This window comes from Agelaius tricolor, unplaced genomic scaffold (assembly GCF_023055355.1).
Source record: "Agelaius tricolor isolate 1412-34295 unplaced genomic scaffold, bAgeTri1.0.p SCAF_43, whole genome shotgun sequence".
Taxonomy (NCBI): domain Eukaryota; kingdom Metazoa; phylum Chordata; class Aves; order Passeriformes; family Icteridae; genus Agelaius; species Agelaius tricolor.
In genome coordinates this window covers 2,102,588-2,129,440 of record NW_027269303.1, presented here as the reverse complement: position 1 = coordinate 2,129,440, position 26,853 = coordinate 2,102,588, and the positions used below count along the sequence as shown (strand labels likewise).

The window sequence follows — 26,853 nt, the reverse complement described above, 5'->3', positions numbered from 1 at the left end:
TGAAGTATAATTTTGGAACATTGCTTGAATCCTTGAAACTATAGCAATGAAATATATATAAAGGAAACATGCTTATCTCACGCCTTAATAAAGCAGAGAAAAACAGCTTGAGAAAGGAAGATGAACACCACCTCAAGGATTTATAGTTTCAACCAAGGGAAGCTGGACATCACTGTTGTTAGATTTATAGTCTTTGCAATTAAAAGGAGGACCCACATCTGGAGAGCTGGACCTCACCAGATGGGATTCGTCTTTCTTCTTTTGGAAACCGGACCACCACCATCTGGGATACTCCTTTTGGGATACATCCTGAGAGAAACTAAATCACAATAGTGTATAGAATTTTGACGTAAAAATTGGGAATAGAAACTGCTGATGAGTAAGAATTGGAATAGAAACTGCTGAGAAAGCTGATGAGTACCCCTATAAATACATGTAAGCCTCAACTGTGGGTGTGCAGTTGGAAGGAAAACTTCCCCCACTGTAGCCAGTGCTGTATTGCTCATACTTTACCATATTAATTAATAAATTGATTGCTCCTTGAATATTGAGCTAGTCAAGCTTCTTATTTATACCATCCATAACTGTAAAAGGAAAACTTCCTGCTGAACTGAACAAGACTAGAGGGAAATCAAGGCAGAGCCATGGTTTGTCAGGACTTGCTTGATCCTCATGAGCCCTGTGGTGCATTTGGAGCCGAGCCCTTGAACCTCAGGGCCTGAGAGGAGATCGCACAAACCTTTCCAGGAGTCAAAGTAAGAAGAAAACCCCAAAGTGTCTCAAAGCATGAATGGGTCTCACTGAGGTCCATCCCAACACAGGCTGCTCATGGACTCCATGGAAGAGAGAATTGGTGGCCCAGATGGCACAAAAAGTTCTCAGAGACTCAGTGTGGAAAGGACAATCCAAAGTACTTTAAAAAACCTTGAGTCTCTCAAGCACAATAATGAGTCCTATTGAGTGTCAGTACAGAGCTCTCAAGGGACTCGTTAAAGCAGATAATTGGAGGCCATGATTGCACAAACCTCTCAGAGCCTTCAAGGCCAAAGCCAGAGCCAAAGTCCTTTGAAAAACCTGCAGTCCCTGCAGGGAGCATGAAGGAGCCCCCAGGGCCATTGCTGAGCAAGGCTCCCCAGGGACTCCTTGCAGCAGATCCTTGAGGCCACTGGGATGTGGGCTAGGGGGGGATGCTGAGGGCAGCACAAGGGGCTGACAGTGCCCAGCCTGGCTGGGGCTGTGCCAGGAGGCCCCAGGGCCTCAGGACAAGGTGTCTCCTCCCAGCCCTTGCTGGCACAGACCCTGCTGTGCCCCAGGGCACCAAGACTTGGCTTCTCTTTGTCCCCACCTGTCATCACTGCCTGCAGTTCTCTGCTCTGCCTGGGGCCTGGGGACACTTGCTCAGTCCTGTCCCTCTCTGGGACCCATTAAAAGTCCAAGAAAGTTTGGAGTTGGATTCTGCCTTGGAGTTCTGCAGAGGTTTCTTCAGCTGCCTCTCAGGGACTGATGTTCAGGGCCTGAGCACAAAGCCCCAGAGGCTCATTAAAGTCCTTGTGCTGTGTCTGTGCTGCTGAGCTGGGCTGGGCTCCTGGCCCAGAGGCAGCTCCTGGTCACCAAGAAGAGCTTCAAAAGCACATTTCTCTGGATGAGCAGCTCTTGTGCCAGCCCAGCAGGGCTGGGGCACTGCCTGCAGCCAGCCCGGGCACAGCCCAGAGGCACAGAGAGCTTCAATCAGTCAGGGCTGGGAAGGGGCTGAGAAGTGCCTGGGGCACAATCACTGCCAGCCCTTGGCACAGGAACCTCTGGCTGCAGGACAATGCAGCTGCAGCTCCTGGAGCCATCTCCTGAAGCTGGAACATGCCAATGCCTGCAGAGCCTGTGAGTACAACTCTGAGTATTTCTGGGGCAGGGGAGGTGAAATGCTCATGAATCTCTGACATGCTGAGGGGTTCTGGTCAGTCACAGAATATTTCGAAGACAAGGACTTTGTAAAAAATGAGGAAACTTTCAAAGACGTTGTATTCAGTTTCTCACTATTGGAGCATGGCAGGGAGGGGGGGATAAGTATAAAGGTTGATTATGAATTATAATTATGAATTTTGACAAGTGCCTGAGACATCTGAACTGTTTCTTTTTAGTGATCAGTAGGAGATCCCTAATGTGCTTTCAGCCACTCTGCCCATGGACAGCAGCAGCATCACCTTTGCTGGAGCCATCAGGCTCAGTCTGAGCTGTCCTTTCTCCAAGCTGCAAACAGAACCTGCCCCCAGCCAGTGCCCTGCAAACAGGCAGGGTTCTGTAGGGCCAAGGAGAGTGCACAGAGATTTGGGGTCTGTGGGTGCTGGCAGGGAGAGATCAGGCACAGGGAAACACCTGCAGGAGGAAAATCTGCAGGAAGCAGAGAGAAGATGAGGCAATGAGAGAAAACAAAGCCCAGCAATGCTGTGGCAGGGAGAGTTTAGAGATGCCCACAGGAGCCCCTGCAGTGCAGCCCCTCCCTCTGAAGAAGCCCCCTCCCTCCTGTGCCCCAGCCAAGCCTCTGCCCTCAGGGCCGGGGCTCCAAGGCGTGCAGCCCCTCCTGTGCAGGCAGAGCTGCAGCAGAGCCGTGGGGCAGCTCTGCAGCCCCGGGCCCAGTTCCCTCTGCAGAGCACAGGGCTGGGAGCAGCTGCCGGGCCCTGGGGGCTCTGGCAGGGGGCACAGCTGGCTCAGGGTGACGCTGTCCCCAGTGCCCAGCTCTGGGCAATGCTGTCAGTGCAGCCAGGGAAGGAGCTGCATCTCCCACAATCCAATGCCATCAGAAGGACACTTGGAAGTCTCCCTGAGATTTCAGTCCAAGCTGGGAGCTTCAATCCAGGGTGCAAACCTGTCCTAGAGCAGCTCTGAGTTACGAGATTGATGGGGAAAGACAGAGGTGTTGTGACACTGAAAATGCTGCTGGGTTGGTGAAATGAGCAACGTGAGTCCTTGGCTACAAATGTGGAGCTGGGCTGTGGTGGAAACATCTGCTCTAACTGTACCTGGGGAATTTTAAAGGGAAACATGGGGAGGTGATCACCCTCCAACTGACAAAGTTTAAAGCCCAGAGATATTCTGAGCAGGTCAGAATGACAGACAATGTCCACTAGCTCTCCACTTATCACTTTGCCTCTCAGAACATGCTCTCTATTCCCTAAGGGCAGCAGAAATGCTGAGGGTTTCTGATATTCAAGTACACTAGCAGAGGTATGGGGAAGCTTTTAAAGAAAACACAAGAACTCTTAAAAATAGAAGTGTGTTTGTGTGTGTTCCAGGGTAGGTGTATTGGAAAAGGCTTTGGTTTTGTTTACAGGTATCTCCTCTAACTCTTCACTGTCCTTTCTCCATAAACAGGTGCCCATGTGCAACCCCAGCAAATGTCCAACAGCAGCTCCATCAGGCACTTCCTGCTGCTGGCATTGGCAGACACGCGGCAGCTGCAGCTCCTGCACTTCTGCCTCTTGCTGGGCATCTCCCTGGCTGCCCTCCTGGGCAACGGCCTCATCATCAGCGCCGTAGCCTGCAGCCACCACCTGCACACGCCCATGTTCTTCTTCATGCTCAACCTGGCCCTCAGCGACCTGGGCTCCATCTGCACCACTGTCCCCAAAGCCATGCACAATTCCCTCTGGGACACCAGCAACATCTCCTACACTGGATGTGCTGCTCAGCTCTTTTTCGTTCTGTTCTTTACTGGAGCAGAGCTTTCCCTGCTGACCATCATGTGCTACGACCGCTACATGTCCATCTGCAAACCCCTGCACTACGGGACCCTCCTGGGCAGCAGAGCTTGTGCCCACCTGGCAGCAGCTGCCTGGGCCAGTGGCTTTCTCAATGCTCTCATGCACACAGCCAATACATTTTCCCTGCCCCTGTGCCATGGCAATGCTCTGGGCCAGTTCTTCTGTGAAATCCCACAGATCCTTAAGCTCTCCTGCTCACACTCCAACTTCAGAGATCTGGGGCTCATTGTTGTTAGTTGCTGTTTAGGTTTTGGTTGTTTTGTGTTCATTGTTTTCTCCTATGTGCAGATCTTCAGGGCTGTGCTGAGGATCCCCTCTGAGCAGGGACGGCACAAAGCCTTTTCCACCTGCCTCCCTCACCTGGCCGTGCTCTCTCTGTTCCTCAGCACTATTATCTTTGCTCACCTGAAGCCCCCCTCCATGTCCTCCCCATCCCTGGATCTGGCCCTGTCAGTTCTGTACTCGGTGGTGCCTCCAGCCCTGAACCCCCTCATCTACAGCCTGAGGAACCAGGAGCTCAAGGCTGCAGTGGGGAGACTGATGACTGGATGCTTTCAAAAACATTAAACTGCTGGCCAATTTCTGAAAATCACTTGAAATAAAAGTAATCTTTGATACTTCTGCTTGGTTTCATTTCGGAGGTTCTTTTTCTTTGTTTTACTTTTTCCGTATGCACAAATAAATGTCATTGCTTCCGACATTTCTCATTTCGTTTCTCTCCCCCTTCCCTGTGGCCACAGACTGTGTCAATGAGGGGCTGCGCTCTTGGTGGCTTTAAATGAACTAAAGGATCTCCCAGCAGAGTTTTCTGCAGAGATGCCCTTTTGTTGCCTTCTCTGGAGCTGCAGCAGCAATGTCTGTGTGCAGAGCTGGGGCAGATCAGTGCTGGCCCAGCAGCTGTGCCCAGCAGCAGCAGCAGCAGCAGCACTTGGTGTTGCCAGTGCTGCTGCCGTGGCCCTGCCCCGCTGCCCTGGTGGCCCTGGTGTTGCTGCAGGGCCTGAGTGCTCTCGGGGCCGGGCACAGCCCTGGGGGTGGCAGTGCTGGGGCTGCAGCAGGGACAGGCCATGGGCACTGCTGGGGCAGCGCTGACGCCTCAGGCCAGGCCCTGGGGGCTCCAGGCTCCTTGCCCAGGCTCTCTCAAGAACACGGCCAGGCCAATGCTCAGCACAGAAACCCCCGTCAGCAGCCCCAGGCTGGCCGTGGGCAGGCTGGGGGCAAACAGCATGGCTGGGGCTCTGCAAGGGCCCTGGGGCAGACGGGAAGGAGCAGCAGAGCAGGGGCTGATCCATGCCCAGTGCGCTGCACAGCCCAGGGCAGCGTCCCAGAGCGTCCTCATGCAGCTGCCAACAACATCCCCCCTCTGCAGCCCTGGCCTCTCCCCCAGCTCACACAGGTGCCCCATCCTTGCAGGCACAGACACGGCAGCACTGCCTCAGCAGCCCCTGTTTGCATTGCACACAGCAGGGCCAGCACCCCCATGCTGTTGCTGTGGGGACATGAACCTGAGGGAGCACAAATGCCATCAGCCCCTGGGGCCAGCAAGGCCTGGGGGACACCAGGGAAACCACTCAGCTTTGTCCTGGCCTCTGCACTCAGCCAGAAAGTTTGTTCCCATCAGCTGGGAGTTTCCTGTGCCACTGCAGACGCTGTTGCTCAGAGCCAGGGCTGCCTGGCAGTCACCCCCAAACTGCCCTGAGCATTTCCTTGGCTGCACCTTTGCTTTCTTTACTCTTCCCTGGTACAAATTTCTTCCAATTGCCCTCCTGTGTTCCCTCCCCTGCCAACAGCCCATCCCTGTTTTCCCTTTCCTCTCTGGCCCCACTCCCCATTGCACTTCCTGTCTTGGCCCCATGGGAACGTCCCTTGGGCAGCAGGATCATCCTACAAGTGCTGCAGGAATTGTCTGCAGGCTCCTGCAGTGCCTGCTGCTGCTCCCTTGCCAGAGGCACTCCAGGCCAGGGGGGCACATCTGGGCTGCTGTGTCTGGCTCTGGGGCTCCCTGTTCTGGGCAGTGAGGAGGAGCTGCAGAGGCTCTGCAGGACTGACAGGATGGGCTTTGGGGCTGCCAGGAGAAGCTGAGGGACCTGGGCTGCTGGAGCTGCTGAAGAGGAGGCCCAGGGCTCATCCTGCACCTGCTCCAAGGGGGGTTTCAGAGAATCCCAGAATCAGCAAGGCTGGAAAAGACCTTGGAGATCATCAAGTCCAACCTGTGCCCTGACACTGCCTTGTCTCCCCTGAGCCTCCTCTTCTCCAGGATAAACAACCCCAGCTCCCTCAGCTGCTCCTCACAGGACTTGTGCTCCAGACCCCTCCTCAGCCCTGTTGCCCTTCTCTGGACATGCTCCAGCCCCTCCAGGTCCTTCCTACATTGAGGAGCCCAGAACTGGACACAGCACTCGAGGTGCTGCCCAAGCAGTGCTGAGCACAGGGGAAGAATCCCTGCCCTGCTCCTGCTGGCCACACCATTCCTGATCCAGGCCAGGAGCCATTGGCCTTCTTGGCCACCTGGGCACACTGCTGCCTCATGTCCAGCCTGCTGTCCATCAGTCCCTGCAGGTCCCTTTCTGCCGGGCTGCTCTCCAGCCACTCTGTCCCCAGCCTGTAGAGCTGCAGGAGTTGTTGTAGCCAAAGTGTAGGACCCAGCACTTGCACTTGTTAAACCTCACCTTGTTGGATTTGGGCCCTGGATCCAGCCTGTCCAGGGCCCTGTGCAGAGCCCTCCTACCCTCCAGCAGATCCACACTCACACCCAGCTTGGTGTCATCCGCAAATTTGCTGATGATGGACTCAATCCCCTCATCCAGATCATCAATGCAGATATTGAAATCCACGCTGGCTGGCTCTGATCCCTGGGCCATCCTGTGGGTGCCCTGTGATGGCACTCAAGGTGATCTGTTCCATAACCTTCCCGGGCACCCAGGTCAGGCTGACAGGCCTGGAGTTCCCCAGCTCCTCCTTCCAGCCCTTCCTGGGGATGGGCTCACACTGGCACCTCCAGTGCTCTGGGACCTCCCTGCTGAGCCAGGACTGATGGTAAATGATGGAGAGCAGCTTGGGGAGCTCATCCACAGCTCCCTCATCCCCCTAGGATGGATCCCATCTGATCCCATACACCTGTGAGCATCTGAGTGGCTCAGCAGGTCCCCAGCTGCTTCCTCCTGGATTCCAGGGGGCTGTTCTGCTCCCTGTGCCAATCTACCAGCTCAGGAGATCACTTGTCTTGAGGACAACCTGTCCTAATATTAAAAAATTGAGAAAAACAAGGTGTTAAGTAGCTTAGCCATTTCCTTGTCTTTAGTTACTATTTTCTCCACTTTATCTAAGAAAGAGTAGAGGTTCTCCTTCTCCCTCCTTTTTGCTATTAAATTTTATATAAAAACTACTTCACATTTTTTTTACAGATGCTGCCAGGTTAATTTCTAATTCAGCTTTAACCTGTCAACTTTTTTTTCTGTATAACCTAACTACATCCTTAAACACTTTCTGAGTTAATGGTCCTTTTTCCCCCTGAGTTCCCACAAAAGCTCCATGGACAGCCAGGACAGTCCTTTTCCTCACCAGCTCATCTTTTGCCACACTGGGACAGGCTGTTCCTTCCCCCTTAAGATTACTTTCTTGAAATGTGTTCATCCTTCCTGGACCCCTTTTTTTTAATGGCTCTTTCCCTTAAAAGAATCCATACATGATTCGGTACTCCCCAAATCAGCATCCTAAACAGGCCAAAGCCTGCCCTTCCTAATTCCAGTGTCAGCAATAAAGAGATTGAACTGACCAGGCCCCAACCCTGAGCTGTGGGGACAACCCTGAATGTGATTCCATTTATGAGCTGCTCTGAGTTGCAGGGATTGGATGATTGGATGAGGGAAATGGTGGTGTGGGGGTAGGGACAAAGTCTGATTTATTGTAAGCCATGAAGGGTCTGGATTTTCATACCAGTCTGGATTTTCATACCTGTTCAAACTTCATGAGGAGGTGCTAGGGATAAATATCAACTGGACATTGCTGATATCAATCCATAAACCGGAGAAGGTAAAAGGACAGAACAGTTCTCTCTGCATTGTTTTCAATATTTTATATTCACCTCGAATATACTTCTGAAATCTGACTAATTAGCCACAGAAGAATTGAAAACTTAAATTTTTCCCAAGGGCTTTTCTTCTTCCAGCGTTTTGAAAAAATGTTTATGAGCTTCTCTCACTGAATTCCTGAACTGAAGAGCTCAAGAAAGACAAGGCCTCTGGAGTAGGAAAATTCATCAGCAACCTCCAAGTGGCTGCAGATCAATCCCCATCAGAGCAGCAATGAACAGAAATGGGCACAGCTTTGTGGCTGCTGCCCCAGCTTTGGCATGGGCCCTGTGCCTGGAGCAGGAGCAGCTCTTGAGGGCCCCAAGGCTGGGGCTCTTGTGCTGCCCTGGGCAGATGGGATGGCAGCAGGGGCTGCAGAGCTCTCAGCACCTCAGCCCAAGGGGAGCAGGGCAGCCAGGGAGCCTCCTTTGGCCTTGGCCAAGCACCTTCCCCCATGGCTGGGGCTGAGTCCTGTGGCAGCTGCAGCTGCTGCTGTGGCCTTGGCAGGGGCTGAGGCCGTGGGGCCAGTGGCCAGAGCAGCCTGGCCTGAGCAGAGCTGTGGGGCCAGAGCCGGCTGGGCTGGGCTGGGCTCAGAGAGGCCCTTGGTGCTGCCCAGAGCTCAGGGCAGCTGGCAGAGCTTGCAGGGAGCTGGGCTGGGCTCAGAGAGCCTGGCCCAGAAACCATCAGTGTCCATCTCAGCCTGGCTTAGCGTGCAGGGGCAGGACTCAGGCCAGGCCTTGTGGGGCAGGGCCAGTGCCTGTGCAAGGCATTGCAAACAGGCAAGTGGCCCAGAGAGGAGGCTGCTCTGTGCCCTTGGTGGCACAGACAGAGCAGGGAGGGGGCCCAGGACATTTGTCAGCGCCAGCCTCTGTGCCCATGCGTTGGCAGCCCTGTCTGCTGAGCCCAGCTTTGGCCTGGGCTGAGTTTGGCTGTGGGCCAGCTCCATCCTCCTGCGGGGCTCAGGGCCTGTTCCCGGCCATGGCCAGCCCTGGCTGCCTCTCTGCTGGCCCAGAGGCCGGCAGAGCCCGGGGCAGGGCTGTCTGTGCAGCCCCACAGGTGCCAGGGGCTCTGCAGGAGCTGGCAGAGGCTGCCCAGCAGGGAGGCCATGGGGCACAGAGCCCCAAGGCTGCCATGGGCACCACGGCACAGGGGCCGTTCCCAGCCGCAATGCTCCTGGCCTGGGCTGGGCCTGCACAGGGGCTGGGCCACCATGGCTGGGCCAGCACAGGGCCACAAAGGGGCCACGCAGCCGCTGCCGGGGCTGACAGCAAGGCCAGGCACACACAAGCAATTGCTGAGCATGGCCTGCGCTGGCCAGCCCTGACTGTGCCAAAGGCAGAGCTCAGCTGCCCTTGGGGGCTGCAGCAACACTCCAGAGCCCAAAGAGCCTCCATGGCTGGGCTGGAGACCAAGGCCGCAGCAGGGAAATGCAAGGCTGCTGTGGGATGGGGAGGTCATTGAATTCCAGCACACACCTCAGCTCTCTGATGATCCCAGCACCATGCTGGGCCCTGTTTCACACTGGAGCAGAGCAGATGTTGATGGCACAGGAGCCCTGCGGGGCTAACAGGGACCTGCAGCTTGCAAGGTGCTCTGCTCTCCCTCAGGTGCTCTCAGAGAGATCCAATCCCAGCTCAGCCCCTCAGGGCACAAGTGGCACTGCCTGTTCATGGGCACACAACTGGTGTCAGCCTGGAAAGGGGCACAGGTGTCAATGCCTGTTTGTTTCCTAATATACAAGAAAATCGTTATTATGTAGGTAATCTGAGTTCTTTTGAGAAATGCAAAGTTTTCCCATCAGGAACAGGAATTTTCTGGATCTACTGGATTGTTCTACTAATGGCAGGAGAAGAAATGCTGATCTTTCCATCTACTTGTGTCACCAATATTCAGTCTATTATTTAATCTCCTTTTTTCATCAGGTGCTTTTAGCTCTCCTGATGAAATGGCCATGTCTAAGTGGCCATCTCTTCACTAGACTGGCTGGATCTATGTCCTTTCCATTGCTCCCAGATTTCGTCCTCCAGATGCTCTCTGGTCATTCAAGTGACTCTCAAATGACTGGTTTCATGCTTTAAGCTCTAGGAAGTTGCCCAGTCTTTCTGATGTTAAAATAAATACCATATTAGTCAACATCTTAATTGTGTTTATATCTATCACAGAATTTTGTTTTCTTATGTCCTTGTCTAGAACTTTTCCTTTTCGGAAATGCCTTGGGGACCTGGACATGTCAGATGCTGCTGGGACATCCCAGAGAGCTGAGGGAAGAGCTGTGATGGTTATTAAACTGTTCAAATGTTCAGCTTGTGTTTGCTGGCAAGAAACCTTTCTGTGCCTCTGAGTGTCACCAGTCCCTGAGCCCAAAGGACACAAACCTGATGAGTTGTGGTTCCCACTGCAGGGGCTGCACTTGGACCTTGGCTCTGCACAGGAAAGCTCTTCATCCCCTTTCTCTCTTTTGCTACCTCTGGGCATGGAGGGAGCTCCTGACTTCAGCGTGTGACTCGTGTGTGCAAAGAGCAAATCTGGGCAGAATTGGGGCAGGGAGGGTTTGGGGGGATCTTGGGATCTGTGCTGGGCACAGAAAGTGTTTTCCATTGCTCTGAGACTGTCTGCTGTGCAAAGTGGATTTAATATCCAGCAGAGGAATGACTTTGGCATTTGATGGAGCTGTGCCTTCCCTTGGCTTTGTTGGCTGACAAGAAATGAACATCCCTCTGTGTCTCGAGCAGCTCCTTCTCCAAGGAAAGCAGGTGGGAGTTGGAGCCAAGGAACTGAAAGCTGCAGGTGCAGCCTGGGCTGGAGGGAGCTCAGATTTGCGCAAAGGCTGCTCTGAGTGCCAGGGCTTGGATGGGGGAAATGGTGGGCTGGGGGTAGGGACCGAGTCTGATTGATTGTCAGCCATGAAGGGTCTTGATTTTTATATCCAAACTGCATGAGGAGGTACTTGGACTCAGTGTCAATTGGAGATTGCACATATCAGTGAATTAACTGGAAAACAAAACTAAACAGGACCTAAAAAATCTTTTCTCGCTGTCTTTTTAAATATCATGTATTCAGTTTCAATACACTACTGAGATCTACTTAACCACAAAGGATTTGAAAATTAAAATCAAATGATTCCCAGAGGCTTGGCTTGTTCAGGTGTTCTGAATGTTCATGAGCCCTGGGACACTGAATTCCTGCACTGAAGAGCTGAAGGCTGAACAAGCCTCTGGAGCAGTGAAAATCAGCAGCAGCCTCCAAGTTGCTGAGGATGTCAGCAGCCCCCAGTGAGGCCATCCCTGCCCAGAGACCGTGGGGGAATGGGCAGACAAGGAGAGCGTCCCTGGGGCTGGGGCAGCACAACTCAGAGGCACCAGCGGCTCCAGCTGGGCAATGGAGTGTGGAATGTGGCTGGGAAAGCCCTGCCTGGGCTGGGCCAAGCAGGACTCACAAGCCCTGACTCCCATCCCCCAAACAACTCTCTCAAGGAGACATTTAAAAGGAATTACATTTGTTTGTGTCTTCTGAGTTGGAGAAATACCAACAAGGGATTGTCAGGAGCTCAAAGCAACAAAACAGACTTTACTGGCAAATTTAGAAAATCAGAGAAACTTTGGCAAAAGGTTTAATATGACATTCAATCAACACAAAACACTTCTCAAAGCATTAACTTGGCCCATTCAACTTCACAAACTCGTAGTTTGTTCAATTTTAATTTAGTCAAAATTTGCAAGGGGACAAAAATAGAAGAAGACACAGGATGAGAGAAAAATGTGATATAGAGATGCACTGTTCAGATGGAAATTCCAAGAGGAGGTAGGGTCAAGATGTGTGCTTGCCTTGTGTTCAGCCTTCAATACCCCTTGGTCTCCCTGGGCCCTTCCCCCAGGTGGGGCTTGGGCTCATTTGGTCCCTCAGGAGCTGGGCTGGGGCTGCAGAGGTGGCTGTGGAGCATTGCCTGTGCTCTGCCAGGGACTGGCAGCCACTGCTGGGCTGGGATAGAGGCTCTGGGGGGATTGGGGTTCCAGGGCAGGACAAGGCTGGACCTGCCCCCTGCTCTCCCCCACACACAAAATGTTTTGAGCCACCATTCTCCTCCGGTCTCTCACAGTAAGGCAATGTTGCAGGTGAAATCCCAAATTTGGCCATGGGTGCCTGGATGAGAAGGACAGCTCCTTTCCATAGGATGGAAAGCACAGAGCCCCAGTGTTTGGAAGGCAAGTGAGAGCCTCTCTAGTCCAAGGCTTGCCAGACTTGTCAGGAATGGCAGATTTTGTCTGGGAGCAGTCTTTGGATATAGGGAATTTGGAGGTGACTCTTTGTGTCTGTGTGCACACAGGAGTGCCTGTGCTGGGGAAATGTGGCAGAAATGCTGCTCTCTGAGGGGTTTGAGAGCCTTGCATAGCTGAGTCAGTCAGGCCTGTAAGTAAGGTTATATCATAAGGAATAAGTTATTTGGTGTTAAGAGCTTTTTTTTGCTAAGTAAAGTTTAATATAAGCTAAGTTGAATATTGTTTAATGTTATTCTACCATTAAATCATTGAGTCATAGGTTGTAAGTTAGGTTAAATACTCTTTGTGGGAATCCATGCAATTAGAGGGTTCTAGGAAAGCTGCAAAAGGCAGGCCTCAGATACAGCAGAATTGTGAACAGTGCTAAAGCAACAGTCATGAGATAGGTCAGCAGAAAAATTATTTAAACTGTAGAAAAGGCAAGGGCAAATAGAACAATAGCCTATGTATTAATGCTTGTCTGAAAAGCTCTCTAAGTTGCAGAAAGTTTTTCTAGCAAGATACTAGGAAGGTTAAAGCTTAATAATGGAGCTCTGTGCATTGTCTCTTACAAACGGGTATTGTATTCAAAATAAGCAAGCATTGTTTTAACCAAAGGTACGTGTGCTTATGGTGATTGGATAGAACTACTGTCAATATGCTTTTGCTTTGTGTGATTGGTCAAGAAGCTTATAAAGTATGTTGTAACATGAAGTTTTCTGGCCTGCTGCCTGTATTGTGAGCTGCTAGCATCTTCCCATTATCATAATCATGTAATGAGACTGATGCTGAAAAAATGAACAGCTCGAGACACTTTCCATATAGCAGCCCCATCTAGTTTTCGTCTGTAAATAAACCCCCGGCCGGAGTCAAAGTTAAGTGCTGTTCTTTTGCTAAATTGTCAAGTTGAAGGTATCAGTTAAGATTAAAGTGTAAGTTAAGTCCTGTTAAGTTTCAGCTCTGTAAGCTTTTGGGCCATATTCCTTTTATCCTTGCCCTCACTGTCCTTGTGTCACACACACACACAGGGACAGTTCTTGGTTCATTTCTGGTTTGATTGCCTGGATTTTGTTTGGTTTTGTTGTTGCTTTGTTTCCTTGGTGTGCCTGAAGTGTCCACTCAGGAGAACAGTGACTCTTGCCAAGGAACTTTGTGCTGCTGTCCCTTAATATTAAATCTGGTTTTTGCTGATCCCTTGCTGGGGATTTTTCAGCTCTCTCAAGGCCTTGTTGGTACCAGGGTGAAGGAGCCCTGGCCCAGGCTCTGGCCCTGGGGGACACGGGGACACTGCCAGGGGGTCCCTGTCCCCCTGTGCCACCCCCAGGGCCCCGGCCGCCCGTCCCCGTGTCAGGCTCTGGGGTCGATCTCGTGGAACATCCTCTGGGGGAGGCTGCGGGGCCGGGGGCGGGGGGACCCGGGGGGACAGGGGACCCCGCTGTGCACGAGCAGGGTTGGACTGCTCTGGGGGGAACTGTGAGGTGGGCCGGGGCAGAGTGAACGCCCCAGTGACCTCACACAGCCCCTGTGATGTCACAGAGCCCCTGGGATGTCACACAGCCCCTGTGATGTCACACAGCCAACTCTGGGATGTCACCCCAGAATGTCATGCAGCTGCACTGTGATGTCACAGAAGACTCTGTGATCTAGGAAAGTCACCCTGTGATTCCACAATCTGTACTGTGATGTCATAGCCTGCTCTATGATGTTACACAGCCTCCAGTGATGTCAAAACCCTCTCTCTGATTTCACAGAGCCACCCTCTATGATGGCAGGATCTGCTCTATGGCCTCAAACCCTACTCTATGATGTCACAGACAGCTGTGTGATGTCACAACCCCCTCAGTGATATCACAAAACCCTCTCTGTGATGTCATACTGTCACTTTGTAAGGTCACAGTACACACTTTGACCTCACAGCCAGCTCTATGATGTCATACAGCCATGCCATGATGTCACAGCCTGCTCTGTGATGTCACACAGTTCCCTCTATGATGTTGTAGCTGCTCAATGACCTCACAGAACAAACTCTGTGATGTCATAGCCCAATCTGTGACCTCCCACAGCCCACTCTGTGCTGTCACACAGCCCCTTGCGAACATCACAGCTGCTCTGTGCCTCCATGACACAGCCACAGAGGAGCTGCTGTGACACAGCCCCCTCTGGGACACGCCACAGCCCCTGCCAGTGCTGAGCCCCTGTGAGCTCTGTCTGTGCCCTGCTGGTGTCCCTGAGGGGCCCTGGAAGTGCCCCAGCCCTGCTGGGCTGTGCACAGGAGCTGCTCCTGGCCGGAGCTGTCTCTCTGCAGCTCTGCTGCCCTTGCCAGGAGCTGCCTCTGGGCCAGGAGCCCGGCCCAGCTCAGCAGCACAGACACAGCACAAGGACTTGAATGACCATCTGGGGCTTTCGTGCTCTTTGCATCAGACTCAGTCCTTCAGAGTGTGCTCAAAGAACTTCTCAGGGACTCAAAAAGAGGATGAAACAATGAAGTTTCTCATACTTTAAATAGATCCTTCTGAGGGACAGGACTGAGAAAGCATCCCCAGGTTCCACGTAGAGCAGAACACTGGTGGCAGTGATGACAGGTGGGGACAAGCAAGGCAAAGGTGTCTCTGGTGCTGAGCAAACCTGCGCCTCTGTCCCTGCAGGCTGTGGGCATCCCCCGGCTGCCCCACCCTGCTGGCCCCTTCCTTTGCTGACAGCTCTGCCTCCTGCCTGCCTCTGCCTGCCCACACAAAGCCTTGGGCTGCTCCAGGCTCCTGCTGGGGGACGTGCTGCACCACAGCCCTGCCCTGGCAGGGAAATTCCTTTCTCCTGGTGTCCACTCTGGGCCTCCCCAGCTGCCCTTGGTGCTATTATGTCTTCTTCAGGCTCATTTCCACCATGAAGAAAAGCTCCAGACTCTCTGAAACCACCCTTCCATCCCTCCCAGGCTACTCCTGTTCTGTCCTCAGTCTCCACACCACTGACCCCAGAGACTGCAGACGCTCCCTGCTGGTTTTGTGATGAGGCCTCCAAACCCCATCTTGGGAGATTTTTGGGTCCTCTCCAAGGTCAGTGAAAATGGAAAAATAGTGATCAAAGTTATTTTCTCCCAAATTTTGCAGTGACAGAACAAGGGTCAATGTCAATAAACTGAATGAGGGTGGATTTACATTTGTTAGAAGGAGGAAATATTTTACAATTATGACAGTAGCAAAAAACTGCAAGTCTTTTTCCAGAGAAGTGGATGCCCCATCCCAGGAATTGTCCAAGAGCTGGAGCTTTCTGCAGCCTGACCCAGTGAAGTCCCCTCTCATCCCCAAGGACAGAATTCCTGCAGTGTGGGTTCTCTGATGTGCTGGGTGCCCTCACAACGCTTCTGGCCAGAATGTCTGCTGAGGTCAGCCAGGCTGCTGCAGGGGCAGTGCCCTCACAGCCATCACCATGACAGGCCTGTCCCCTGGGCCTGGCTCTGCCCTTTTCTCTGCCCCTGCCTTGGCTCTGCTGGCATGAAGAGTTTTGTCATTGATATCTTGTCCCCAAGGTGCTGGGGGCAATGGCTTCCCAGTCAGGCTCCTGGAGCACAAGTGGCTTTTCAGAGCCCAGCCAGGAATGAGCCCTGAGGCAGCAGCTCTGCAGTGGTGGCCACCAGGCCGCGCTGCCAAGGGAGGCTTCTGGCCATGGCCTGCAAGCAGCTGCTGCTGCCAAGGTGCCTTTGGTGCCTCAGGCTCTCCCTGGCACAGCTCCCAGCACAGCACTCTGCCCTTGTGCCCGAGGCCTTCCCTGTGCTGGGGCTGGCCTGGGGCTTTTCCTGCAGCGGGACCTGCCCTGCTGATGGCACAGGAAAGGCAGTTCCTGCTGGAGCAGGAGGCTCTGCCTGCAATGGCCTCCAACAACTCCAGCAAGGGTCTGTTGACTTCAAAATTGCTTCCTACAGCATTATATTCTGATAATTGTTATAGCAATTGAACTGTGGGTTAAATAACTGTGCTAGTGATCTTTCCATCTGACCATGACCAGAATAAGCCAGAGACATAGTTAAATAAATCTATCTGGCATTCTATCATTAATCCTGCAGGACAAATTGTGTTAAAGTTCAATTCCACCTGTCAAATCTTTTAAACCATGGACAAAGTCTGGGGCTGGGATTGGATCCAGCCGCTCAGTCTGCCCTCGTAGAAGGAATTTTAGAAGTCTAGGGGTCCTGCAGGGTTTTGAGGATCCATGGTGGCTGTTGGGTGTCATTTCTCCACCTCCTGACTCCGCAGGAGTTTCTCCAAAAAAGAAATAAAGCTTTTTCCTGAAGCTCCCACTGTGCCCATGACAGGAACCCCTATGAGTGTCTGGGACATCCTGGCTCTTTGGCAGCCTGGGGACTCCTGGGATGTCACCGTGGAGCCCGCGTGAGTGCCTGTGACAGATGGGTGCCTTTGCAGCCCAAGGTGCCCTGGGATGTCACCATGGAATGGCTGTGACTGCCTCTGACCACAGGGCTCTTTACCATCCCAGAAAGCCCTGGGAGGTCCCTATGGAGCCCCTTCCTCAGCCTGTGACATTCCAGCTCTGGAACAGCCTGGAGACACTTGGAAAGTGCCCATGGGACCCCTCTGAGGGCCTGTGACAAATCTGATCCTTAGCAGGCAACCATCACCAGCCGCCTGTTGCTATGGTCAGTATCCATGGACCATCACCAGGGTCCTGTTGCTATGGTCAGTCCCTTGGCAGCTCCATGGAGACCCCATGCCCAGGGTGGTTGCCATGGACACCAGCTCAGGCCTGCAGCCAGAGCCCATTGCCATGGCAACCATCGGCAGCCCCATCCCCAGGCTGATGGGATCCCAGAAGCACAGAATTGGCTGAGCTGGGAGGGACCCATCAGGATCCTCCAGTCCAACTGCTGGCCCTGCACAGGACACCCCAACAATGCCAGCCTGGGCCTGGCAGCGCTGGCCAAACGCTGCTGCAGCTCAGAGAGCCCTGGAGCTGGGAGCCTTCCCTGGGGAGCCTGGCCAGGGCCCCAGCAGCCTCTGGGCAAAAACCTTTTCCTGACATCCGACCTGAGCCTGCCCCGACTCAGCTGCAGCCGCTCCCTCCACTCCTGTCCCTGGGCCCCAGAGGGAAGAGGTTCCCACAGCCCCAGCCAGGGACCCGCTCCCAAGGCTGCTGCCATGGCCACCAGGGCTGCCACCAGCTGGGATGCTCGCTTTCCATGGGCCGGGCTTCAGGAATGGGATTCCCCAATTTCCTGCTGCTGCTAAAATCGCGCTGCCCTCGCTGCCCTCCCGCCTCCCATAGAAAGCACAAAAGGCAAAGATCCCGGACTGGGTTAAGAACAATTTAATGGGAACAGCAACGAGATAAAGAACAAACAGGAACAGAAACAATATTGATAACAGAAGGGATAAATAAAACTGTTTACAGGGAAAACTACAACACAGCTCACAGGGTCTGCCTGGCTACAATATTTCTTGCCTGGAAAGGACACCCTTCTCCTCAGGGAGACAGAGAGAGTCCCTTTCCTGTCCCTGGCAATGATCTGAGGTGGGACTGAATGTAATGACAGGGCCATGGCCAGACCCTCATGTTTTTCAATGCCACATCAGGTCATTGGCAAAGGGCAGGAAAAGGTACAGGTGTCTTCCCAGCATGGATCACAGGGAACATGGATCACCAGGGCTCTTCCCAACGTGGGGTCTCCAATGGGGAATGAAGATGGAGCGGTGCATGAAGCTCTTCCATGCATTTGGGGCATTTACAGGGCTTCTCTTACCAGTGCCTCCATTGGTGTCTTGTCAAGTTAGAGCTGCTGCTGAAGCTCTTCCCACACTGGGGACACTCGTAGGGCCTCTCCCCAGTGTGGATGCGTTGGTGGATGATGAGGGCAGAGCTGCAGCTGAAGCCCTTCCCACACTCCCCACACTCGTAGGGCCATTCCCCGGTGTGGATCATCTGGTGGCTGATCAGGCTGCTGCTCTGCCTGAAGCTCTTCCCACACTCCAAGCACTTGTGGGGCTTCTCCCCATTGTGAAGCTGCCCATGGACCACCAGCTCTGAGCTCTGGCTGAAGCTCTGTCCACCTTCCTGGCTCAGGGTGGGTCTTTCCTCCTCAGAGCACCCTGGGCTTGGTTTGCAGCCCCTCCTCCTGTGGGATCTCTAGGGATTTTCTTCTCCCTTGTATTCCTGTGCCATGGAGACTCTGAAAACGGCCACACACCCCTGTGATGTCACACAGGCTCCCTGTGATGTCACACAACTAATTCTATGATGTCACACAGCCCAGTTGATGTCACACAGCCAGCTGTGGCTTGTCACACAGCCAACTCTATCATGTCACACCACCCCTGTGATTTCACACAGCCAACACTATGATGTCACACAGCCCCCTGTGATGTCACACAACCTTGGCTCAGTGCTGGGCAGCCCTGGCACTGTCCCAGCATTGGCCTCTCCCTCCTGCCCCGTCCCTCAGCCAGTACTGCCCTTGGGGCACTGGGTCTTGGCTTCCTCTTCTCCCTGGGCATCCCCTGCTGCCCGCCCAGGGTGTCCCAGGGAGCTGCTGCCCCTGAGGCAGGGGCTCTGCTCTGCTGCCCTGGGCACCCTGGGGCTCCTGAAACACCCCATGGCCAGGGCGGGCCCAGAGTGTCACTATGTCCCCCTGGTTCCATCAGGCCCTGCAGTGTCACAGTGCTCCCTGTGCTCCCTGAGGCCTCACATCACCCAGCCCAGGCCACTGCCCTGGTTCCAGTGACTCCCAGTATGATCCCAGTGACCCCAGTCTCACTGAGTATATCCCAGTTGATCCCAGCATGCTCCCAGTCACTCCCACTTCCAGTTGCTTCCAGCATGATTCCGGTTGCTCACAGCTACTGCAAATCACTCTCCTGTGCAGTTCCAGTTTCTCCCAGTATACCCCAGTTGTCTCCAACATTGTCCAAACTGCCCTCAGCATGCTCCTGGTCACTCCCAGTATGATCCCAGTCCCCCTCAATGTCGTCTGAATTCCACCCAGTATGATCCCGCTTGCCCCCACTTGCCCCAGTACGGCCCCAGTCACTGCCAGTATGATCTCACTGGCCCCCAGTATAGACACAGTCACTCCCAGTTGCCCCCAGTTGCTCCCAACATGGTCCCAGCTGTTCCCAGTGTTGTCCCCTCCAGTATCATTACAGACACTCCCAGTATATTCCAGTTGCTCATTCCCAGCCACCCCAGTTGCCCCAGCATGGTTCCAGTTGCCCACAGGCCGATCTCACTCATTCCCAGTATATCCAAGTTGCCCCCAGCACGCACCCATCATTCCCAGTTGCTCCCAGTAGCCCTCAGTGTGCTCCCAGTCGCTCCCAGTATTTCCATGTCCGTGCTCCAAGTGCTGCTCCCAGCCCTGATCCGTGGGCATGGGAATGTCCCGCTCCCTTGCCGGGGCAGGGTCACACCTGAGCCAGGTGTGCAGGGCAGGACCTTGCCCTGACCGCAAGCACTGTCCCAGCTGCAGGATCTGCTTCCCATCGGCTCTTCCTCCTGCAGCCCCGAGCCCAGCTTGATGCTGAACAAAGGGGCTGGGCTGGGGTCATCCCCCAGTGGGGGCTGTGCACCCCCTCTGCCCCCTCCCCAAATTCCCTCTGGGGGAGCAGGAGCTGGGGCTGGAGCCCTGTGGGGAGGGACAAGGAGGTGACACCAGGATGGGAGGGTCACACATGCTCTTGGGGGGGGTCACACACAGTCCCTGAGGACCCCCCCTCACCTTCTCCTGCAGCACCAGGAGGATGAACCCCAACATGGAGCCCCTGACCCCTGGCAGTATCTCGTGGGGTGGGGTCTGGTGGCTGCTTTGGGGGTCTGGGGGGTCACGACCACCCAAAAACCCCCTCCCAACCCTACAGCTACTCCCAGTCCCCTCGCACCACCCCACAGCTCCTGGCCAGGACACCCCCAACCACTCCCTGCAACATAAATGTCCCCAAAAACCACAAAACCCCTTCCCATCTCCCCTAAGTCCCACCCAAATTCTCTCCATAACACACAGCCCTACCAACACACACAAATCCTCACAACCCTCCCAGAAGGCCCCCAAACCCTCTCCCAGCAAGACAAATTCTCCCAAGAGCCACAAGAGCCTCTCTCAGTCCCCACAGGAGTCCCTAAAACCCCTCCCACCTCCCATGGCACTGAGCAGGAGAGGTTGGTGGACAGGAACATCCCCAGTCAGGAGCAGCTTGGCACTTCAGCAGTGATTTGGGCACTTTGAGGGAACACCCCAAATGGGGGGACCCAGGCCAGGAACTGGGACAGACAACCAGAATTCCTGGAGAACAGATGAAGTCAGGTGAACACATTCTACCGACACACCTATGAGGTTGTGGCCATGTCCCCTGGTTTTGACAGCCTCAGAATACCCAAATCCTCTCAAATATTCCATTGAACCAAGCCCAAATTCACCCCCAAATCCCAGTAAATGGTGTAGCTTTAGATCTCTTTGTTTAATTTCTTTATTTTCACCCCAGATTTGGTTGTTTAGAGAGGGTGAAAATGGAAATTATTTTGATGGAAAAGACCTCCAAGATCACGCAGCACTGCTTGATGCCACCAGAAGAAACAATTGAACAGAGCAGGTGAGATTTTTTGAGGTGTAAATTCAGCAAATCACTTCTTCCCAATCAATTTCCAGTTTAGATCAGAGTCCTGATGGATGTTCCTGCTGCTGTGTTCATCCAGGGGATCCAGGAGGACATGGATAAGCAGCCAGGTGTCTTCCCAGCAGGGATCACTGGGAACATGGATCACCAGGGCTCTGACCAACATGGGTCCTCCCATAGGGATGGAGCTGGGGCAGCGCCCTAAGCTTTTCCTACAGTTGGGGCACTCACAGGGCTTCCCTTACTGGTGCCTCCATTGGTGTCTGGTCAAGTGAGAGCTCTGGGTGAGGCTCTTCCCACACTGGGGACACTCATAGGGCGTCTCCCCAGTGTGGATGCGCTCGTGCTTGACGAGACTGAAGTTTTGCTTGAAGCCCTTCTCGCAGCTGGGGCAGTGGAAGAGCCTCTCATCCATGTTGGAGGAGATCAGAGCTGGTCTGAAACCTCCTCTGACACTCAGGACACTTGTAGGGCCTCTCCCCAGTGTGGATGCGTTGATGGGTAAAGAGGGTGGATCTGCAGCTGAAGCCCTTCCCGCACTCCCCACACTCATAGGGCCGTTTCCCAGTGTGGATCATCTGTAGCACATCAGGGTACTGCTGCAGACAAAGCTCTTCACACTCTCCAAGCACTTGTGGGGCTTCTCCCCATCATGAAACTGCTCATGGATGAACAGCTCTGAGTTCTGGCTGAAGCTCTGCCCACCTTCCTGGCTCAGGGTGGGTCTTTCCTCCTGTCCTGGATTGTCAAGCAAATTGTATTCTATTTGCCATCTCTATGGCAGTTGTCTTCTGTTAAGTGGGCAGTTTTCCTTACCTCTTTCACAACCACTCCTCCCTCCTGGGAGACATCTGCTGATAACAGGCTATTGAATGTCACTGCATGATTGATAAGAACTACGGCATCCCACTGGGAGATGCTCCGCCCAGAGGGAAGAGCCAAGCATTCTACCCATATATAATCTGGAAATTCTGGAACACCAGCACGGCTTCTCCACTGGATTTCCCAGAGGAACAGCTGCTCTCTTGTTCCATTGGATCTTCAAAGGAAGACCACACCCTTTTGTACAGGATCCCTGCTCCAGCAGAAACACACCTGATGCTCCAGGAGGACTGCAGCCACATTTCCAATTAGACTGCTACCAACACCCTGACCAACAGGGTGTCAGGTTGTGTTCTGACTCTGTCAGTGTTGATTTACTTTACTGCATAGTTTATTTTATCCTTATATTTTCTTCCCTATTAAAGAACTGTTATTCCCTGCTCCCATATTTTTTGCCTGAGAGCCCCTGAATTTAAAATTTAGAGCAATTTGATAGGGGGGTTTTACATTTTCCATTTCAGAGGAGGCTCCTGCCTTCCTTATCAGACACCTGCCTGTCCAAACCTAGACAACTATGATATCACAGAGTAGCAGGCTGTGACATCATGGCATGGTTGTATGACATCAGAGAGGGGTCTGTGAGGTCAAAGTGTGTGCTGTGACATTACAGAGTGGCAGTATGACATCACAAAGAGGGTTTTGTGACATCAGAGAGTGGGTTGTGACATCAAAGATCTGGCTGTGACATCATAGAGTAGGGTGGGAGGCCATAGAGCCGATCCTGCCATCATAGAGGGGTGCTCTGTGACATCAGAGTGGGTTCTGACATCACTGGGTGGCTGTGTAACATCATAGAGCAGGCTGTGACATCACAGAACACACAGTGACATCACATAGTGACTTTGTGACATCACAGCACTGCTCTATGACATAACAGGGTGACATCAAAGAATTTGCTCTGTGACATCACAAGAGGCTGTGTGACATCTCAGAGTTGGCTGTGTGACATCACAGGGGCTGTGTAACATCACAGGGGCTGTGTGAGGTCACTGGGGAGGTCACTCTGCCCCGGCCCACCTCACAGTTCCCCCCAGAGCAGTCCAACCCTGCTCGTGCACAGCGGGGTCCCCTGTCCCCCCGGGTCCCCCCGCCCCCGGCCCCGCAGCCTCCCCCAGAGGATGTTCCACGAGATCGACCCCAGAGCCTGACATGGGGATGGGGGCTGGGGCCCTGGGAGTGACACAGGGGGACAGGGACCCCCCGGCAGCGTCCCCATGTCCCCCAGGGCCAGAGCCTGGGCCAGGACTCCCTCACCCTGGTACCAACGAGGCCTTGAATGCACTGAAAAAATCCCCAGCAAGGGATCAGCAAAAACCAGATTGAATATTAAGGGAAAACAGCACAAAGTTCCTTGGCAAGAGTCACTCTGCTCCTGACTGGACACTTCAGGCACACCAAGAAAACAAAGCAACAACAAAACCAACAAAAATCCAGGCAATCAAATCAATAATGAACCAAGAGCTGTCCCTGTGTTTGTGTATGAGACACAAGGACAGTGAGGGGTAAAAGAAATATGGCCCAAAAGCTTAACAGAGCTCAAACTTAATAGGACTTAACATAACCTTAACTGATAACTTCAACTTGACAATTTAGCAAAAGAACAGCACTTAACAGTATTTAACCTAACTTAGAACCTATGACTTTGCAATTTAACAGAGGAATAACATTTAACTGTATTTAACTCCACTTATAACTTATATTAAATAACTTAGCAAAAGAACAACTATTAGAAATATTTAACTTCACTTGGACCTCATGACTTAACCTCACTTACAGGCCTGACTGACTCAGCTATCCAAGGCACTCAAGCCCCTCAGAGAGCAGCATTTCTGCCACATTTCCCCAGCACAGGCACTCCTGTGTGCACACAGACACAGAGTCAGTGCAAGGCACCTGGGAGAAATTCCCCTGAGGGCAGGAAATGCTCTCTGTGGATCCTTTGGCATCTCCCCAGAGGGTGAAGGGTTGAGCCTGGAGGAGTGAGGGGATCGGTCCAGGCTCCGTCGTTGTTGGGGATCCCCAAGTGCAGCAAACGGGAGAGTTCCCGGCTGGGAGAGGCCCCACTCAGAGGGAGTCGCTGGCCCAGGAGAGCTCCAAGGGCTCCTTTTGGAGCGCTGTTTGCAGGGCCCCAAGAGAGGGGCTTCAGTGCCAGCAATGGTTCATCCTGGCCACACTTGGCATCAACAGCTTTCTTTGGCAGGGTGAGAACAGGGATGTTGTGCCACGGAGGGAACAAAACCAGTTCCCAGGGCTGCTCCTCCAGAAAGCAGGAGCTGGTTGGGCAGCAGCAGTGCCTGGAGCAGACAGTGTTTGTGATGAGCTGCAGAGGAGCTGAGCCCAGGGGCTGTTGGCCAAGGCCGAGCCCCAAGGAGCTGGCAGAGCAGGCTGAGAAGGGGAGGTGGGAATGCAGCAGCACAGGGCCATGGAACCAAGGGAGCATCGTGACACTGTGGGGCCCTGTGAGTCCAAGGGACCATTGTGACACTGTGGGGCCTCATGGAATCATGGAGAGCACTGTGACATTGCTGGGTCTCATGGAACCAAGGGGTCTGTACTGACGCTGTGTGGCTCCATGGAATGCAGGGATCATTGAGACACTGAGAGGCCGCATCAAACCAAGGGTCCATTGTGACACGGCGGGGCCTCATGGAGCCAAAGGTCCATTGTGGCATTGCAAGGCTTCATGGAACCATAGAGAGACCATTAAGATGCTTCACAACCTCACGGAACAACCAAGGGGCCATTTTGACACTGTGGGGCACCATAGAACCAAGGAAACCATTGTGACACTGAGAGGACTCATGGGATCATGGAGACCATTGTGACACTGTGAGGCCCAATGGAATAAGCAAAGCATTGTGACACTGTGAGGCCTCATGGAAACAGTGAGACCATTGTGACCCTGGGGGTCCGCACAGAACCAAGAGGACCATTGTGATACTCTGGGGCCTGGTGAAACCAAGAGGCCTTTGTGACACTGCAGGGCTGCATGGAACCAAGGGGCCATGGTGACATTGCAGGGCCTCGTGTCATCAATGGTCCATTGTGACACTGGGAAACCAAAGGAGACCATTGTGACACTGCAAACCCCCAGGGTCCAAAGGTCCATTTTGACATTGCAGGGCTCATGAACAGAGGCATCACGTGACACCGTGGGGCCTATGGAACCATGGAGACCATTGTGACACTGCAAGGCCTCATGGAATCATTGTGACCATTGTGACACTGCGGGGCCTTCTGGGACCTAGGGGCCACTGTGACATTGTGGAACCCAGTCAAAAGAAGGGTCTGTTGTGACACTGCTGGACCCCATGGAATCAAGTCACCATTATGACACTGCGGGGCCCCATGGGTCCAAGGAGCCCTTCTGACCTTATGGGGCGCCATAAAACCAAAAGAACATGGAACAGGTCTGGCTGGTTTGGCCTCCCAGGGACCACCTGACTGGTCCAGCTGACCTTGGCATGTTGAAAGTCTCTTCTCATCTCCTGCTGAAGCACTGGGGTTCCACACTTTCCTTCCCAATGGAGAAGAACTCTCCTTCTCCTCCAGGCACCCATGGCCAGAATTGGGATTTCACCTCCAAATTTCCTTATATCCAGTGATTATTCCCATAGGAATATTTCCAGGACAAGTCTGGCTGGCAGTGGTTTCACAAGGGTCACCTCATCTGTCCCTTAAACCCTGGGGAAGGCTGCATGCTGTCCTTCCTATGGGAAAGAACTGTCCTGCTTCTCCAGGCATCCATGGCCAAGACTGGGTTCCACTTTCCCTAAATCCAACGACTGCTCCCAGGCAAAATCTGCCATTCCTGACAAGTCTGGCTGGCCTTGGCCTAGTGAGGCTCTCACCTGCCTTCCAAACACTGGGGCTCTGTGCTTTCCTTCCTATAGGAAAGAACTGTTCTTCTCCAGGCACCCATAAGCAGAATTTGGATTTCACCTCCAACATTCCCTGTTGTGACAGACTGGAGGAGATTGTTGGCTGGATACATTTCATGTGTGGGGGGGAGGAGGGGGCAGGTCCAGTCTTGCCCTGCCCTGGAAGCCCAGCCCTGCCCTGCCCTGGAACCCCAATCCCCCCAGAGCCTCTATCCCAGCCCAGCAGTGGCTGCCAGTCCCTGGCACAGCACAGGCAATGCTCCACAGCCACCTCTGCAGCCCCAGCCCAGCTCCTGAGGGACCAAATGAGCCCAAGCCCCACCTGGGGGAAGGGCCCAGGGAGACCAAGGGGTATTGAAGGCTGACCACAAGGCAAGCACACATCTTGACCCTGCATCCTCTTGGAATTTCCATCTGAACATTGCTGGAATCCAGGAGTTGGTAGGTGCTTCTCTATATCTTTTTTTGTCTTTCACCCTTTCTGTGTCTTCTTCTTCTATTTCTGTCCTTTTGCAAATTTTGATTAACATTAAATTGAACAGGCTTAGTGTTTGTGAAGTTGAATGGGCCAAGTCAATGCTTTGAGAAGTGTTTTTGTTGGTTGAATATCTGTTGTCGTTTGAGATGAGAAGAATTTTAAAAAGTAATACAAACTTCTTGTGGTACTGACAATCTGTTAAACCACTGAGATACTGAACACGCCTCTGTTAAACACAAATGTTAAAAGACGAAAAAACCCAGGAACCTCCTCTTTCTTTTCCAGTCAACAAAGAAGCAGCGGGCCCTGGCCCTGGCCCCCATCTCAACCAAACCAAACCAAACCAAACCAAACCAAACCAAACCAAACCAAACCAAACCAAGCAACCCTGCCATGGGCTGATTTTCCCCCCTCCCCAGGCCACCCCCCACCCCCATCGGCCCCATTCTGACCAAACCAAACCCCAACAACTCCCAAACAGGAAAACAAAAGAGGCTACAAAACCCCAACCAGAACAAAGCCAGCCACAGCTATTAAAATATTACCAAGTCCCCTCCCCACAACACAACTAAAACCAAAAACTCCTACAACCTACAACCATGCAAAATAACCCAACAACTAAAACACAAAAAACCCTGAAACCAACCATAAAACCAGTCCTAAAACAACCCAACCGCAACTTCCACCACACATTGCCAGTAGGTCAGGTGTTAACTCTTTCAATACTTCAATCCTCCCATGAGTAAAAGAAAAAAAACAAAATGCAAGCCTATCAAAAAAACAATATAAAACCATCAAAGTAAGTAAAGAAGAAATTAAATCCTAAATAAAAAAGAATAAGAAATATGTTACTCTTAAAACTAAAATCCTCTTATAAACTATAAAGAAAAAACTCTTTTTCTTTATAACACAAAAAAATATT

At 52.9% G+C, this 26,853-nt stretch overlaps 2 protein-coding genes across 2 annotated transcripts in view; both read left to right on the top strand.

Moving 5' to 3' along the window:
* Positions 1 to 26,853, top strand: part of LOC139604076 (uncharacterized) — a 1,261,625-nt gene that overhangs the window by 648,215 nt on the left and 586,557 nt on the right.
* LOC139603989 (olfactory receptor 14A16-like) lies at positions 3,390 to 4,322 on the top strand. The gene has a single exon (XM_071454989.1). The coding sequence runs from the start codon at positions 3,390 to 3,392 to the stop codon at positions 4,320 to 4,322; it is 933 nt and encodes a 310-aa protein (XP_071311090.1).

Bases quoted from the DNA above. Each gene is read 5' to 3' on its own strand.
- LOC139603989 (XM_071454989.1), top strand. From the start codon at position 3,390: ATGTCCAACAGCAGCTCCATCAGGCACTTCCTGCTGCTGGCATTGGCA.